General features: G+C 40.7%; 1 protein-coding gene across 4 annotated transcripts in view; it reads right to left on the bottom strand.

Annotated features, from left to right (window-relative positions):
• The window catches only part of ACVR2A (activin A receptor type 2A), a 51,571-nt gene that overhangs the window by 22,771 nt on the left and 12,321 nt on the right, over positions 1 to 16,479 (bottom strand). For 2 of the 4 annotated variants that reach the window (XM_083865035.1, XM_083865036.1), the window contains one exon: positions 8,607 to 8,654. The exons of the other annotated variants lie outside the window; for them this stretch is intronic. In XM_083865035.1, the coding sequence (XP_083721161.1) occupies positions 8,607 to 8,654 (48 nt within the window). The remainder of the gene's footprint in view (positions 1 to 8,606; positions 8,655 to 16,479) is intronic. 4 annotated transcript variants of the gene reach the window in all.

Below are 16,479 nucleotides of genomic sequence, written 5' to 3'. Positions count from 1 at the left end.
AGCACAGAATAGATTTATTTTGGGCTCATTTAGCCAAATATCATTGGATATCTGTGTATTCCCATCCCAGGGCTGCTCTGTCCCTCACACTCCTGTCCTTCCTCAGCTGCACTGAGGGAACAAAAGCAACATTTGAACTTCTGCACCACTCTAAATACAGGAAACACCAAAACTGGGAGCAATTCCATCAGAGAGTGCAGCCTGCAAAACCTCACCTCAGGAGGAGCTGGAAGCACTGCCTGTCATTTTTCAATCTGAAAAAAAAAATCCACCAGATTTTTAATTTAAAAGGGGCAAACAGTGCACAGCTCCTAAGGACTAACATGGCCTCAATTCAGGAAGGGATCACTGGGAAAAGGTACTGGATGGAATAGGAACTGTCTCACAAAAAAAAAAGACAGAAACTCCTGGGAGTTCATCATCCAACTTTATCCACTAAACCTAAAACTGAGCAACACAAGCCCAACATGGGTCTGTAATGCAGGAATGGTTTCCTGATACTTGATCTGAGATGTGATAATGATCATCTCCCTCCTTTTCCAGGGAAGGCTTCAACACTTCCCACGTCCTAGCCTCATTCCCAAATCCTGCTTTTGCTGCGTGATTAGTTGGTGACACCATGTAAAGACACAGAGGGCAAAGGGAACTCAATCTGTGATCTCTCGCTGCTTCATGAAATGTAACAACATCTTCGAGCTGAAGTCATGAAAATTGATGAAAAGCCTACAAAGATTAGTTTGATGGTGCCAAGGACACTTTTTTTTTTTTTTTTTTTTTTTTTTTTTTTTTTTTTTTTGCTATTCCCTAGAAAACTTACAATATATAAAAGAATTAAAGAGTGAGGTTCGGTCTGGCAGATACCTCTGCCTGGAACAGAAAGGTTACTTAAATTATGTTATATTTGAGACAAATTTGAACTCTTTAAGTACTGAAATACAAGGAATGGAGCAGTTTATTAGAATAAAGCAGCAGAGAAAAGAAGCACCACAGGGACTGAGTAACTTATAGATAGAATGGCCCATTCACCAAAATACCAGAATTGTAACACGCTGTTCTAGGGGAGCAGGAAAGAACAGAAAAAGCAGCATAAATAGAAATAACACCTTGGGAAAAAAAAAACCAAAAAAACCTTCAGTTGCTGCACAGGTACCTTTCTCAAGTACTTGCCCATATGTGTTATTCTATTTGTTTCCACAGTGATCTCAAACACTTTCTAGCCCTACAAATATATCTAAGAACAGACTACAAATATAGACTAAAAAAGCCCAGCTTTGATGTTCCCGCAAGCAGGAAGCAGGATTTTATCATTCTCTATTTTTTTTCTGATAACACCCAGGGGAATGTTTCTCAAAGGAAGAAGAAAGAAGTTATTTCCAACCTAATAAAGCGAACTGAGTTCCAAGAGAAAGGACCCTGTCCTCCTTTTCCATGCCACAATGTCCCCAAACTTATTTTGTTGATTTTTTAGACTAATATTAGTCCTATTATCACTGTTCTCAACGCTCCCAGGTCAAACAAGGACTGTACTTCAGATGAGCTGAGCCAAAGTACATTCATTAAATCCAAACACAGCAGCAATTAACTCAGGCAAGGCAAGAACTGCAAAAAAAAAAAAAGATAAACAAGGCAGTGAAATAACAAATCACCTGCACTGCTGCCACCCTGCTCTGTGAATATTCCAAATTTAAAGATCAACCTGATGGTCCAGAAAGCTGCTTTCTTTTCCTAAACTAGTCTTTAAAAAGAAATGAGTTTGCAACTTGAACGGGGGTAAAACTTGGGAAGATTTAGTGTAGTTTTGTACAGCAAGAGCTGCAGTTTTTCTGCAGGATTATAGTGGGGGGAACAACAGGAAATCTGTATTTGCTAAGATATCTCATCATATACTTGGAAAATATTTCAATTTTTTTCTTTGCAGTTCACACCTTTTCAAAATGGAAAATTTGTAGGGATGAGCCTGCCATGGAAGTATGAAATTCTGTAGCTGAGATAACACTTCTGAAAAAGAAGGAGAGAAGAATCCAGTGCTGGGAAAATGAAGGATGATCAACCCAAAGGCACTACAGTAGAGTGGAAATTATGGAGGATGATGTCACCTAAAAACAGGGAACAGAACTGAGAGTGAAGAGGGGGAAGGTGAGAGGAATAATATCTGTACTGTTAAAAAACCCCTCGCAGCCCTTGGTTTGCTTGGTGGACAGTAACAAAAAAAAACAACCAAATTTTTTTTTACTCTGAGTCTTCAGGACTTACAGTATGGAAAATAAATCAGCTGCTCTAACCACTTGATGATGTTATTTTACATATATAGACATATCTTGGTTTTATTTGCATGGTCCTCTTGCTGAAGGAAAAAAAAAAGCTGGAATTATTTTTCCAATGTGTTCCAGCAGTTTGTGCCATTTGATAGAAGAAATTAATAATGCTGTAATGGGATTTTGTAGAGAACTTCCATTTTCTGCCTTGTACTCCTAAATATCTTATTTAAGATTTTTCAGGAAGTGGGAAAACCCCCAGACCTCTGGTACCCAAGTTTTCCAGAATCCTCACAGAGCAAAGCACGTGGCAGAAAATGGAGAAAAAGGCTCAGTGGCCATGTCTGTTCTTTAGGCAGAAATTAAAGATTGTCATCCTTTGGGGATCTCCAGAGACTTGGAGCTAAGTGTTATTTTTCACACTCCCTGACTTCAAGGGAACACAGTAAAACACAGGCTGATGTTTTCAAGTTCAAACATGCCACTGCTGTCACTGCGAGGTGTGAGCAGCACAAACACCTCTCAGCCACTGCCTGATGATTTCTCTAGAGGGGGAAAAAAAAAAGCTCCAAAGATCCCAGAAATTGTTTGGTTTGAGGCACAGCCTTGGGGCTGCACTCGCCTTCAGGCTTTTTGTCACTGCTGGTCAAATGTCCCCTTGTCCCCAGATGGTTAAAATATTCCAATAATCTCTAACAAAGGGCTCAAAACTGAAAAAAAAGTTTAAATTCTACAAGATTCAGATGTTGAGAAAAATAGAACAGGGCACTAATGTTGGAAATACCCAGTTCTCGATTTGGATTATCCTCCTCTTCCCAGTGCAAAACCCCAAACACAAACAATATTAATTATGAGAAACCTCATTTAATTTTTTGACATTAAGACTTGCAAACTGGGGTTCTGCTGTCCCCTGATTATCCAGGAGGAAACACCTATTCCTGCCTCTGGATGAAGCAGCTGCCCATGAAGGAGCCAGGAATTCTCTGCCATTGCACATGGGAGTGACACCATTTCCACACGGAGCCCTGGAACGCTGTTATTAAACTGAAAAAGAGGCCCTTCAGCACTCAAGACACCAATTAAGCACCTAAATAAACCACCTAAGGACACACACGAGGCTGGATCAGGAATTCTGAATCGTTCTCAGGGATGAGTCTCAGGCTGGTGGTGGCAAACCAGCAGCGTTTCTATTTTGGGACCTGCCAGGGAGTTTCCCGGGAATGATCTCAGATACCTGTCAGAGCTGTTCCTCTGATCTGAGAATCCCAAACCAGCTCCTCTCAGGAACACCCAGCTGTGAATCCCAGTGGAGTTTGGATCAAAATGATCCTTTTTGGACTTGGTGTTTGTGGAGGTTCTTCTCTGAGCTACACAAAACTTCCTAATGGTGAGCTGGGAAACATTTAGAATTTTCTTCAATGGAGGGTTGAAATTCCTGCAGCCTAATGGAGATGGGAAACTTGAACATATTAATCACTTCATTAAAAAACACTGGGAAAGCTTCATTTGAGCTGTCAATTTGAGCTGTCTTCAAGTTTCCTTCTGTGGTTAGGCTGGAGGAGAAGATCAGGAAAGGACATTTTCTCCAGCCCTCCTCCTGCAGTGTTTTTTCACACATCTTCCAGGATGCTGTTCAATGTGACCAGTGTCAGTATTTCACCTGCATTTATAAACACAAATGAGGAGTCTCCTCTCCCCAGACTCCCTCCTGACCCCTCAAAAACACGCACAGAAAAGTTAATCCAGGCTAATTACAAGAAATTATTCCACCTTTTGCCTCCCAAATCAGTGGAGCACAATGCAAATGGAACAGTTTGACTGCAAAGCAAACAGAACCACACAGCAAGTCAAACAAAAACACAGTCAAGACATCTAAGAGGCAAGCATCCAGCTCCACATTTGATGTTTCCTCCACATGATACATCCAACCCCCACTTCTTTTTCTGTCTTACAGGACCTTATGTAACTATTTAAAAGACAACAGGACCAGTGTGATTCTGCCTTCGACTCAGCTCTCCAGCAAATCTCTCTGTGGGTGTCGTGTCCCACTCGGTGCTATTGCAAGCAAAAACACCACCCAGTTCTCCTACATGTGCTGATCAAGCTTCTTATTTACATTCCAATTCTTTAGCCTTCCTTATACTTCTCTATTTTTTCTGTTGCTACAACCAAAAGCCCAGCCTAAACATACTCACAACCAGTTTTGTTGTTTTGTTGGTTTTTTTTTTTATATAATTTTTAAAGCATCAGCTGTATGTTTTTCCTCCAAGCTGGCCTAGCCAAATTCCCAAGAGCTGACTGAGCTCCTGGGCAGGAGCTGGATGGTCAGTGCACTTCCAGACAAGCTCCAGCTGCCCTTGTCCAGATGGCAGCTAAAAGGAGGAGAGACAGGTCCCACATTTGTGTAAACACACACAGAGGGATTACCTGGGAGCTGCAGGCAAACAGGATAATGTGAAGGGGGGAAAAGGCAGAACCCAGAGCTGAAAAATTCAAACCTTTAAAAATGTTTCTACTTCACTGAGCTAGAAAACTTCCTCAGCCCTCCCTCTTTCAACTCTCCAACTTATTTATGGAGAGTTTCAAATCTTGATTCCACATATTCCATGATCCCAGAGTTTTGTATTTTCATTTTTATTTCCCCACCTCATCCCAACAGGACTTCCCAAGTTCATCCTGCTCACACATTTGGCCAGAACTCCAGTCAGGACTTCAGCCATTCCCAAGGATTTCTCTGGGATGGATATTGGGTTTGTTTGCCAGGAAATACTCCTGCAGAAGCATTTTGGGATCTAAAGGATGACACTGGCAGCTCGTGGTGTCTTCAGAAGCATTTTGGAGCTGCAGCACAATCAAAAACCCCACTGAGCTCTGTGGCCTCAAACAGCTGAACTGGCACAAAGGAGTGGAAGTAATTCCTTCCTTCAGCCACTAAACTTAAATAAATGTCAGGCTGCAGCATGACACGTCTGAGTAAATACCTATCAGCACAAAAATGCTAATTTGTTTGTGACTGCTGAACTCTCTTCCTAAAGCAAAACATCTACATAACCTCCAACTTGGCTGCATCTGTGTAATTCCATTTCCACTGTCCACTCCTGTTGAGATCAAATTCCAAACCTTGTCTGCACTGAAAGAGTTTTAGAATTTGTGTCCTCATGCTCTGAAATCAGTGTTGATTATATTGAAGAACCCAGCACAACTGCCTCTTTACCTCCAGCTAAAGTGGCTGTCACTTGAAATGGATTTTCTCTTTGTCCCCTCTCAGGCTGCCTCATTTTGCTCCCCGTGCCAGACTGTAATCTGAAGATTAAGTGAAAAATCCCATTTCTGGAGCTGGAAACAACTGTGTTTACAGACAGAGCCATGACATGGCCAGCACATCCTCTCCAAATTCAGCTCCAAAGACAACACCAGGGCTCAGCTGCAGCCCAGCCCTGCCAGCCTCAAGGAGCAGATCCTGGCACCTCTCAGGGAGGGAAGAAAAAAGAACAAAGATTTTATTTTTTTTTTTTTTTTTTGTCTCAAGTTTCTTATTCTGGACTTGTTTTCTAGGGATCAGGGAAATCCAGAGTCAAATTACCTTGTGGAGTCATCATTAAGGAAATGTTTTCATTCATAATTTAATTAGTCATGATTTTGAACCCTCATCATCACCTTTCCATGGTCCAAAGCCACTCCAAGGGAGCTTTTCCTCAGGAAGTGAGAGCTGACAGATTTCACTAAAAATCACTATTAGGGCTGTTTTTACAGAGAACAAATTTGGCTATAAGTGACTGGTAAACTATTAAAAAATTTAATTATTCAAGATTCAGAAGAGGAAAACAGCAATGGAACAATAAAGCAACTTCCTCATGAACCCAAATAAAAAACTATTTTTCTGATCAATTTTTCTAATCTTTCTGGATTCTCACAAGGCTGATTTTGCTATCCACTCGTCCTCTTTTTTAAAATGTTATTACTAATTGTATCCAGAAAAGCAAGATTGACACCCAAAAGAACAAATCCAAAAAAGAAGCATTTCAAGATCAAAAGGAGGTTATTAAAGTCAGTATAATACATATTAAAACTTAACTCTTTTTGTATTTCTTATCAGAACTTTAAGAACAACTGACTGGAAAGGGGAACAATTTAAAATCTCAATTTTAAAACTCTTTTCAGAGCATAACTCTGTAGAAGGGACTTTAAAAATATGCAAAATACTGTTTTATTGTCATTAAAACATGAAATGCAGCCACTCCTCCAACAGCTGCTTTAAATAAATCAGCTCTGATTTAACATGAGAATCAAATCAATATAAAAGTAATTCAGGACAGTGGGTTTTGTTCCTCATATCTGCCTACAAGCACTTACAAATAGTTTATATTTCCATATTTCTTGTTTTTCTTAAGAAAATTCATATTAGAAAGAAAATTCTTTAGTATTTTCAATTAGAAATTGAAAATTCTTTCAATTAGAATTGCAGTTCAATTCCAGCAACCTGTAAAAGATCTCCCTATTCCTTAAGACAAAAATTTGAAGGATTTAAATATATATAAATAAATATATATAAAAAATATATACATGTATAACCAACATCAAGTAATTCAGGAAAAAGTCCAACTTTAAGGAAAAAAAAAAAACCCAAATATTCTGATTTCTGGTTCTGTATAAAAAACAACAAATGTGATGTCAATCTACACCATCTCCATTTAACAGCACAAAAAAATACCTTCTGGATAACTAAAGGTTATTGCTGGAATTATCTCTAAGTGTGAAAAAATTAAGACACGTTTTAAAGGTTTTTAAGCATCTAAACATTTAAAAGTTAATAAATCAAATTAAATCTCATTTAGGAACCATTCACACAAGCTTAGGGGAATGCCAAGTCAACAGGAGCATCACTGTTTGTTACGAAAAGTATCCAAAACACTAAAAAGTGCTGCTGGATATTTGAATTTTGGTAAAACACCTCCTGAATTCTACAGCCCACACCTGACACAGCACAATAACCCCAAATTATTTCAGTTTATCACTTGCTCATCAATGAAAAAACTCCCTTCCAGTGTTCAACTTGGCAAGAAAAGCCTAAAAAACCCATTTGTTACAAAACCCTTGTACCCAAACTGCAGAGTTAACTTCCCACTGTGCTGATTGGGAATATTGAGATAATTTACAGGAATTCTGTGAAGAGCTGACTCTGCACAGATCCCAACCACAGCAGGATCTTTATTTAGAGCAGCAACTCCAGTTCAACCAGTCCATCACTTCTGTCCTGGGTGATGCTTTTGAAACAGGGACAAGCCAGATCTGCTGGCTGAGACTTGCATTAAAATATTTCCTTTTAATTCATTTCCCCTCCGCAATGCTGCATCAACATTCAGCCAAGATTACAGATCTCCAGAATCATAACTGTGTTGTAACATAAAAATCTTATTTTTTGCTACAGGACTAAAGAAAAAATAAATTTGAAAAATTCACATGTTGCTGCAGAGTCACAACAAAAGCCAGAACAGTTTTAGCACTTCATAAAGATCAGGGGGAAAAAAAATTAAGTAATGACCAAATACAGAGCAATGCACAACTCACTGCCTCCTATAATGGATTTCCAAGTGGTTTTTGACAGCTAAATATTATTTAACTTATTGTCTGGTTACTTTTCCATCGTTCTGTGTATTGGATGAGCTCATGGAGCCCCGTTCCTAAACCTGGATTTAAGACACCACTGTGGTCTAGAAGCTACAAATATTCTCTAAACTGTAACCAACAAACTGGAATAAAGCACTCAATGGAGGAACCAATAAAAATTGAAATAGAAAACAAACCCCATCCAAGTTTAATATTTAATAGAACTACCCAAAATGTTTTACTAACCGACCAACAAATTGTGTTAGTATTAAAAGGTTTACCTTCATTTCAAACTTCCCCATAAAATACATCAAGTTCTTAAATTGACCCTAAACAATCTTCAGGAATAAATAAGGGAATAAAGAGTAAATTTGAATGTTTCAGATCTTGGAGAAGTCACTTCAGTTGTAGCTGGTGCACACAAATGAGGAACTGAGCAGGCACAGATTTAACACCCAAACAGAGATTTGAGAAACTCAACTGAAATTGCCCCCTGATAAAATGTGCTTTATTTGGGTACTTTCCTGTGTTTGACCCTTTTCCAGAGCCTGGAGCAATCCAGAGAGTTGGGAGGGTGGAAAATCAGGTAGAAAAATCTCACTGGAGCAGAATCAGTGGATATGAGCAGAGCCCCAGTATCAGAGGTGCCACAAATCCAGCTGGGAGCAGCGCAGGATCAAAGCATCCTCCACCTTCCCTCAGATCTGCATCCAACAGCAGGGGAAAAACCCACTCAGGGCTCACCTGCTCCACTCCCTGCCACTCCAACCTTTGGAATCACGTTTGCTGCACCTGAAATAAGCCAAAGGATTCTTTAAAAGTCTTTCAAGATACAAAATAGTCATTTTTTTGCCACTTGCTGAACATGATTTTTCCAGCGTTTAGAGATGATACTGAGTCTCTTTCTCTACAAACAAATACAGATACAAAAAACCCAGCGAAGAGACTTTCTGGCATTGGAGAAAGGAAGATGATAAATGTAATAGAACCAGTTTTAATCAAGATCAAAGCTGCAGGAGAATGCAGACAGACAGTCTAGACTGCTTTACTTTGAAAGCCTAAGCATATAAAGCAACATCTGCAAAGAACATTAATCACATTTAGTCCACAATCTTATCACCTCCCAAGCAAGCAGAAACAACTTTTACTTAAAAGTCATATGCCTCTGTGTGACAAGCATTTTTAATTATCTTCAAATTAGATATTTATCACTGATTACAAAGCTGTTCTGTTCACTTTGAAATAAGCTGATGTAATTTGAAATACATTTGCAGAGCTGCCTGGACAAAGAATGGAATAAAATATTATTGGTAAGGAAATCTGGTGAACAGCAACAATTATTTTACACCTCTGGTATGGAGTAGGAATTCTCAAAATATTGAATTAAATTCTGATTTGCTCCTCTGCATTTCAGGCCACAGCTCAACAGGCAGGAACAAAGTGGAAGATTCTCTGTACAGTTTTCTTTAGCTTTGGGAAATGACTTGAGGATATAAATAATCGGCTTCCTTTCAATTTTCTTTCTATAAAAAAAAATTATCTGGCTCCTACATTTTAGAGAGGAATTAAGAATTGGAGAGATGGTGCAGATCTACATACAGAGTATTTATGTGATAATACATATCTTTTGATACAAAAGCAATTTATTCCTTGTTTACCTTGGTTTACTTTGCTTATATTCTGGTCCATTCTCCCTTACGATTTTGCCTACTCACTAGCAATCATTTCATTTATTTTATTAAAAGTGTTTCACATTAAAAGTTTTCCCTTCTACCAAGGTTTTCATACATTCTACCCTTCAACAAGAGCCTGGCAGAGACAAACCCATCCAAAAAAAAAAAAAAACAAAAAAAAAAAAAAAAACAAAAAAACAAAACCACATCATCTTACAACCCCTGAAGCAACAGCTGTGAAAATTTACAACGTTATAAACCCACAGAGGCAAAGAACAAAACTGGGAATTTCTGCACTAAACTCAGCTCCTCCAGCAGCCCCACATCCCACAGGAGAGCTGCTGAAAAGCAGCAGCAAATCCAAAATTTACGAGTCTTATTCAAAAATCTCGGTGTTAAATTCCTCAGCTGAGAACAGAGTGTGCAGCCTCCCCTGCACCAGGAGTCACTGAAAATAGGGATTTTTAGCATTTTTACTGATACCTTTTCATTGGAGATCCCCTCACTGCTGCCCATCCTGCTGCTCCTGGCTTCACATGGGCTGAGATTCCTCAGCCTCTCCATAAATTTATAGACAAAAAGATGATTCCTGAATGTCTTTTTTTTTTTTCCCCCAAAATCCTCCCCAATCTGTCGACTTTGCTGTTCCAACTCTCAGCTGCAGAACAGAGGTTTTCCAGCAGCAAAGCCCCAGTAACTCATCCCACACTGAACACTGGAGATTTCACTGAATTTCTGTGGAAAAGCACCTGGTTTATTCCTCCTGCACAGGCAGCAGCATCTTCCTGAAGCTCTGCAGCATTCCTGGAGTGCTGGAGTTCATCTGCCTGAGCTATTTAAAGAATTTCCTATCTTTAGGCCTACTGACAACACTTTTTTTTTTTTTTATTTTTTAATGTAACTTTAACCTCCCACAAAAATCAGTTTAACAAAGGGAGACTCTGCACACCTTGTGAGACTCCTACACCAGTGGAAATTGGAATGCTTGGAGAAATATCCTCATATACTATGATTTAACTTCATTTCTTGGTGTTATTTTGGTATTTAATTGGGCACCTCATAGAGCCACACCAAGGCAATCTGTTTTCTGGACAATTTTCAATTTGCTTATCTGATCAATTCCACCAGGATTCTTTGAGTTAAAACAAATTACAAATATTTAGAGCAGGAAATTTTAAGTGCTGTAGGATAATGCAGAAGCTTTCTCAGAGGTCTCTTCAAAACCCTGGGAGTGGTTTGGGCTGCAAAATTTTCATGAGGTAAATTGGACAGAATAACTAGAACTAGAGAGCTGCTCTTAAAACAGCAAATGAAATCTCATTTCAATCCTGACTCCAGCTACATGAACTTCCAATTTTTATTATCTCATCTCATGGAACGACCCACGTGGCCCAAGAGAAATAACACTGTGGCTATTTAGAGACAAGGCAGGTTCTGACAGTCCTCACTGAGCTCTGGTGTAAAACCCAGAATTCCAAAGTCCAGGGATGAATCAGGGAATCCTGAGTACGTGACACAAGAAAACAACGCCACAAACAAAAGCTTTAGGGCAGAGGTGCTGCACTTGCCGCTACAACATAATTTGTCTTCTAAATTTAGATAACAATTAAGAAAAACGTTATGTAGTGACCTGAAATCTGGAAGGCACTTTAGGATATGATTTTGACCTTCCTGCTCTTATTCAAGAACACATTTAAAGCCGGAACACGAACGCTGTTACTCCATTTAAAAGCCTCTTGACACTGACAAAGCAACAGCCTTAAATTTGATTATTAAAACTCCAAGTTCCACGGCAATAAAAGGCTCAAGAGGGTTCCCTAAACACATTTTCCACAGGTTCTGCCCGTGCCCAGAGGCAATGGGGTGAATCTCTGCTGCCTCTCAAAGATAAGAGGACAAAGATGACTGTGGATATATTACATTAGTTTATTTGCCAGACAGGTGATCTGCTAACACAGTCTCCAAAAACACTCCTAGGAAATTACCAGAACATCAGTGAGAGAGAGGAAAATGACATTTTTTAAGCTGTGCTGCATGGAAGATTACAAGGAAGACATTTAAGCTACAATTCTGTCTATTAATGCCACTCCATGATAAGCATGAATTCCCCAGAAGTGAAGTGGCTGCTCACAATATGCAGGATTCCCTAGAAATAGCTTTCCACCCACCGCACGTGGAGGCAGGTGAGTAAGAGGCAAAGAAGGATCTCTGCATGGAATCTACCATGGGCTAAAAACACTTACTAAATATCATGAATTTTGGATTTCACAGCATTTTGGAAAAATCAGAACGGCCCGGGTGTTAAGCAAGACTTGAGAAAGAAGCTTTTCAAGGAGTTATTTTACCAGTAAACAGTAAAAAAAAAATATTAAGAAACTTTCCAGGCTAGGGTGTGGGAACTAGAAATTCAGAATTTTAACTTCAAAGTTATCAATGCACGAGTCTTAATACCAGGGGAAATAAAAAAGAAAAAAATCTGTATTTGAGTGCAGGAGCACAAACCACACAAACTAATTTTGATCTGTTTTGCTCGAGCAGCACAGCTGATAAAGCAGCAGCAGGAGCAGAGGATTGAAGACATCAAAGCAAGTGAGAAGAGCCTGGGACACTGAGTTTGGATCAGCCCCTATCACTGCAGTGTCTCTCTGTGCCCACAGTCACCCAGAGGAGCCACTGAGAGCCCTGAACCTGCTCACAGGGGACGTTTCAGCCTCGCTGAGTGTGAAGAGAATTCAGACACAAAGCCAGCCTGGGATGGATCACACAAACTCAGAGGGACAGATTCACCCCCTAACCCCACACAGACCCCACTGCTCACCCCCTGCCCTCCATGGATCCTCCCCGAGGACAATGCCAAGGGAAGGGCTGGGGAATCACAGGCACAGCTACAATTTAACTCCACAAAAGCAGACGGTGACCGGAGCCCGGTGAACTTTGCACGGGCTCACAAGGGCTGATTCCACCCCCTCCCTTCTGCCACGCCAGATCCAACCCAAGGAAAACCCAGCCCAGAGAGGGCAAGGATTGCTCCCTTCCAGAGAAATCCAGAGTCCCAGGGATCAGAGACTCTCCAGGGCAAGGGGCACTGCTTTAATGTTGCCTTTGGAAAGTTCCTCAGTGCAAACTCTGAGGTTACAACTGGTGTCCAGTTTGGGAGAGATGAGGAAACAAACGTGTCCAAACACACCGAGTGTTGTAAAGCACAAACAGAAGGTTGGCCTAATTTTAACCTGAATTCTCCTTTTGAGGAGAATTTCCAAAGCATCAGGCAATATGAACTGTAGGGTGAACTAAAGGCTTTTGAATTATTTGATCTGGAAGTTCCATCCAGACCCAACTTTAATCACCTCTGAACAAACTATTCCTCCCTGAATTTGTCCATCTGTGAGATCATTTTTTTTTATTTCCACATGTTCTGAAACACTGAGTTCTACAGTTTAATTACCCATCATTAGTAGCTGTACTTTTTTTCTGTTGAAAGTACCTCCATCAATCATTTGGGTGGATTTGATGTGAAGCAGCTGGCCAACAGGCTGAGCAGGGAGAAAAGACAAGTTAGCAAAGTACTCAGGCCCAAAAACATCCTGAAATGCATTTCTGTGCTTGTCACACAAAGGTAGGATGTTGGCATGGATTAGGATGGAGAAATTACAGGTATTTAGCAGTATCTGGGTTATTCACTTCCAATTCCCAAACCAGAATGATGCTTAAAAGGAAACCCTTCAAGTTTGATGCTGGAAATTTTTAGAATAGAAAATAACTCAGCAGATTTCAAGTTGTTTATATTTAGTTAAGTTATATATCTGCTCATATGGAACCTTTATTTTTAGCTATTGGGGATAAAGAAATATCAACATCCAAAAGAATGCATTTCATTAGTAGGAAAATAAAGACTTTTCAGGTATGAAGAGACAGAATTATGATATATTTTTATGGCTTTATTTTCCCTAAGATATGAAGCACCAGTGTCATGGGCATTGCTGACTTTCTCCAGAGAAATTCCAAAGTTGTATTTGGAGTCTCTTACCCCGAGTAGTCATAAACACAATTTTAAGGGCTTCTCCTGCCAGATGTTGTGTTTGATGGGGAAGTGCTTGTGCTCACACAGAAACAGGTGCTCCTCTTGTCACAGCTGAGGAATTCACTCAGCAATAAATCCTCCTGGCGGGCCAGCACAACGTCAAAGCCTCACAAACGCAACAAAAAAAAAAATTATGGGAGAATTCTCATGTCTTGCCTGCTCCAGGTGTTTATCCTGTGGTAGTCAATGAGTGTTTGAATGTGAACACAAACAGTTCTATCAGTACAATCAATAAGGAGAATTTGCCTTTGCAAAGGAGAAGAAAAATTGTCTGGTTTTTTTCATTTGGAGTTGTTTGGTTGGCTGGCTTTTATTGTTTGGTTTTTTTCCCCCCAGCACAATGATTACCTCCGTGACAGACATTTAGTAAATCACTGGCCAAACAGCAACAATGACTCAACTTTCCATGAAGCGCCTTTAGGAGTGGTGTATTCTGCCCTATCAGGAACAAGTTTGGTGTCTGGGAGGAATCCCAGGTTTTCCTGAGCTCCCTTCCTTTAAAACCCAGAGGCTGCCACCTCCCTCCACCCTGGATGCATCAGCAGCAGTCCCACAGCTCAGGTGGATGTAACATTCCAGCGGCCTGAGTTTCTCCTCTTATGATGTTTATTTAAGCAGGGCATTATTTATGCAGAGATAGCGAGGTTAGTAATGCCCTGAACTCACTCTGGGATCCCACTTCCGTGTACAGCCACAGGAGAAATCCAGGACTCCTGACCACAGAGCTGCCCTGAGCACCTCAGGAGGGAACACGGAGCCAACACACACCAATTCCTGCCCACAGCCAACACATCTCCAGACTCGATGCCTCCATCCCATCACCTCTCCCTAGGATTGAGGCCATTTCCTTTCACCATTTCTCCTTTCACATTACCAATCACTTTTTAAAGTTATCACATACGTGCTCTCCACTACTGGAAATTCCACAGAAAACCTTTAACATCATATGGATCATCAGCCTTGCTGGAGGGAAGGTGGGCACAAAAGAAACCAATGTACATTTAGGTCTCTGCTCTCCAGTGGTCACTGCATTGTCCCTCAGCAGAAACCACCACCTCAAAAAAAAAAAAAAGGTTTAAAAATCCTCTTTTAAGTAAAAAGCAACATGAATATCATAGTTAACTGAAGAAGGAAGAAGATGATGGAAATGGCAGTCTGGGCTTTGGAACAGTGGTTTTTCTCTTCCCCACAAGTGAGGCTGAGCTGGTTGGGATAATACCTCAGGTAAGATTCCTCAGTATTTTATGAACTGATTTGACTTCCAGTCACGCTCTGCGCAGCATTTCAGAGCTACTAGAGACCAATTTATCTCCATTTCAGTGCCCAGGCTCGGGTTTTAGCACACAAGTTGTCCTCATGTAGAATTTCAGGGAAGATAAACAGTAACACAAGTCTGAACAAAGCCCAACAACAGCCCGAGGCTGAGCTCACACCCAGGGTAACAAAAAGCTGATGAGTTCAGTGCTGACCCAAGGACTTGGTTAACAGCTGAACTCTCAGCACCACGAACTCATCCGGAGCTTTTCTCTCCAGACTGGAAGATATTCCTGGTTTATGGCTTTTGTCAATTCAGGACTGACAAGCCCCTGACAGGTGCCCTGGTCCTTACACACTCCCCTGGGAACTGGAAGATGCTCCTGGGATTGAGACCTCTCAGATCTGCTCTGTGGCTGCTCAGCTGATAAACAAAATTCACCAGATCAGCCCTTGTTTGTAAATGGGATCCCTGATGTTAATTGTTTTGATTCAGTACAACCAGACATTATCAGTTCTACATTTAAAGGACATCCCCTACATTCTCCCCTCATGATTTCCCGACCTGTTAGTCCTGTCTGTTCTCTTCTTGGATCAGATTTTAGCACAAAGTTTTATGCCCACCTGCTCAGAATAAATTTCTAAGGACATCTGCAGCTAAAATTAGAGTTAACATAAATTAGATACTGCTGAGATTATGCCACAAATATAGTCTTTCCAAACAGTTTTCTCAAAGCTGGGATGTAACTGGATTTTACTGACCACTGTATCAGCCATTCTGTGATTGTGACAGTCTGAATCTTTTATTTAGTGTCACCAGAGAACCTGCGAGACAGGAGTGAACTTTATCATCTATTCCTTGGAATGACAGAATCACTGAACAGTTTGAGTTGGAAGGGACTTAAAAGCTCATCTCATTCCATGCCAATGCCATGGGCAGGGACACCTTGCACTATTCCAGGCTGCTCCAACCTGGCCTTGGAAACTTCCAGGGATCCAGGAGCAGCCACAGCTTCTCTGTGCCAGGCCCCTCTGCTGCTCTGCCTGGAAATCTTGAGTCAACAGCCCCCAGAGAAAAATGTGATATGAAGATACTTTTAAAAGCAAGGGAAGAGGAAAAAAACCCTGTGAGAGTAGGCCTGCACTGAGATCCTCAGAAAAATGCTGAAAAAGAGAAGTAAATTCTTTCTGAAGATGGAGGTTATTAAAAATGGTAATGAATTGTGCCATTTTCCCCTTTTCACCCAACACACGCACAGAACAGCTCCACTCCCCAGCACTGAGGTGGCATTTCCCTCGATAATTCACTTGTAGGACAATGCAGCCTTCACCCAGCTCTTGCCTTTGATCCTGAGTGCAGAAATCTCCCTCTGTGCTGTTTTTTTGCAGTCATTTCTGCTGCTTTAGCAGATTGGATCAGCCCAGCCCAAAGCCCAGGGCTGAGCCTGGAGTGAGGAGTGACTTCAGCACAAAATGGGGATGTGGGTGAGGGATCAGAGGCAAAGAGGAACTCTGGGTCTGCTGTTCTCCCATCAGTTTTTCTTACACACCCTGCAACTAAAACCTTTTAGGACAAGTAGAAGGTGATGAACAGGTTTTTGAAGCTGGC

The sequence above is a fragment of the Zosterops lateralis genome (genome assembly GCF_965231275.1).
Source record: "Zosterops lateralis genome assembly, chromosome: 7".
Taxonomy (NCBI): domain Eukaryota; kingdom Metazoa; phylum Chordata; class Aves; order Passeriformes; family Zosteropidae; genus Zosterops; species Zosterops lateralis.
Note: the sequence above shows the minus strand (reverse complement) of the source record. Positions and strands in the feature narration are given on the sequence as shown.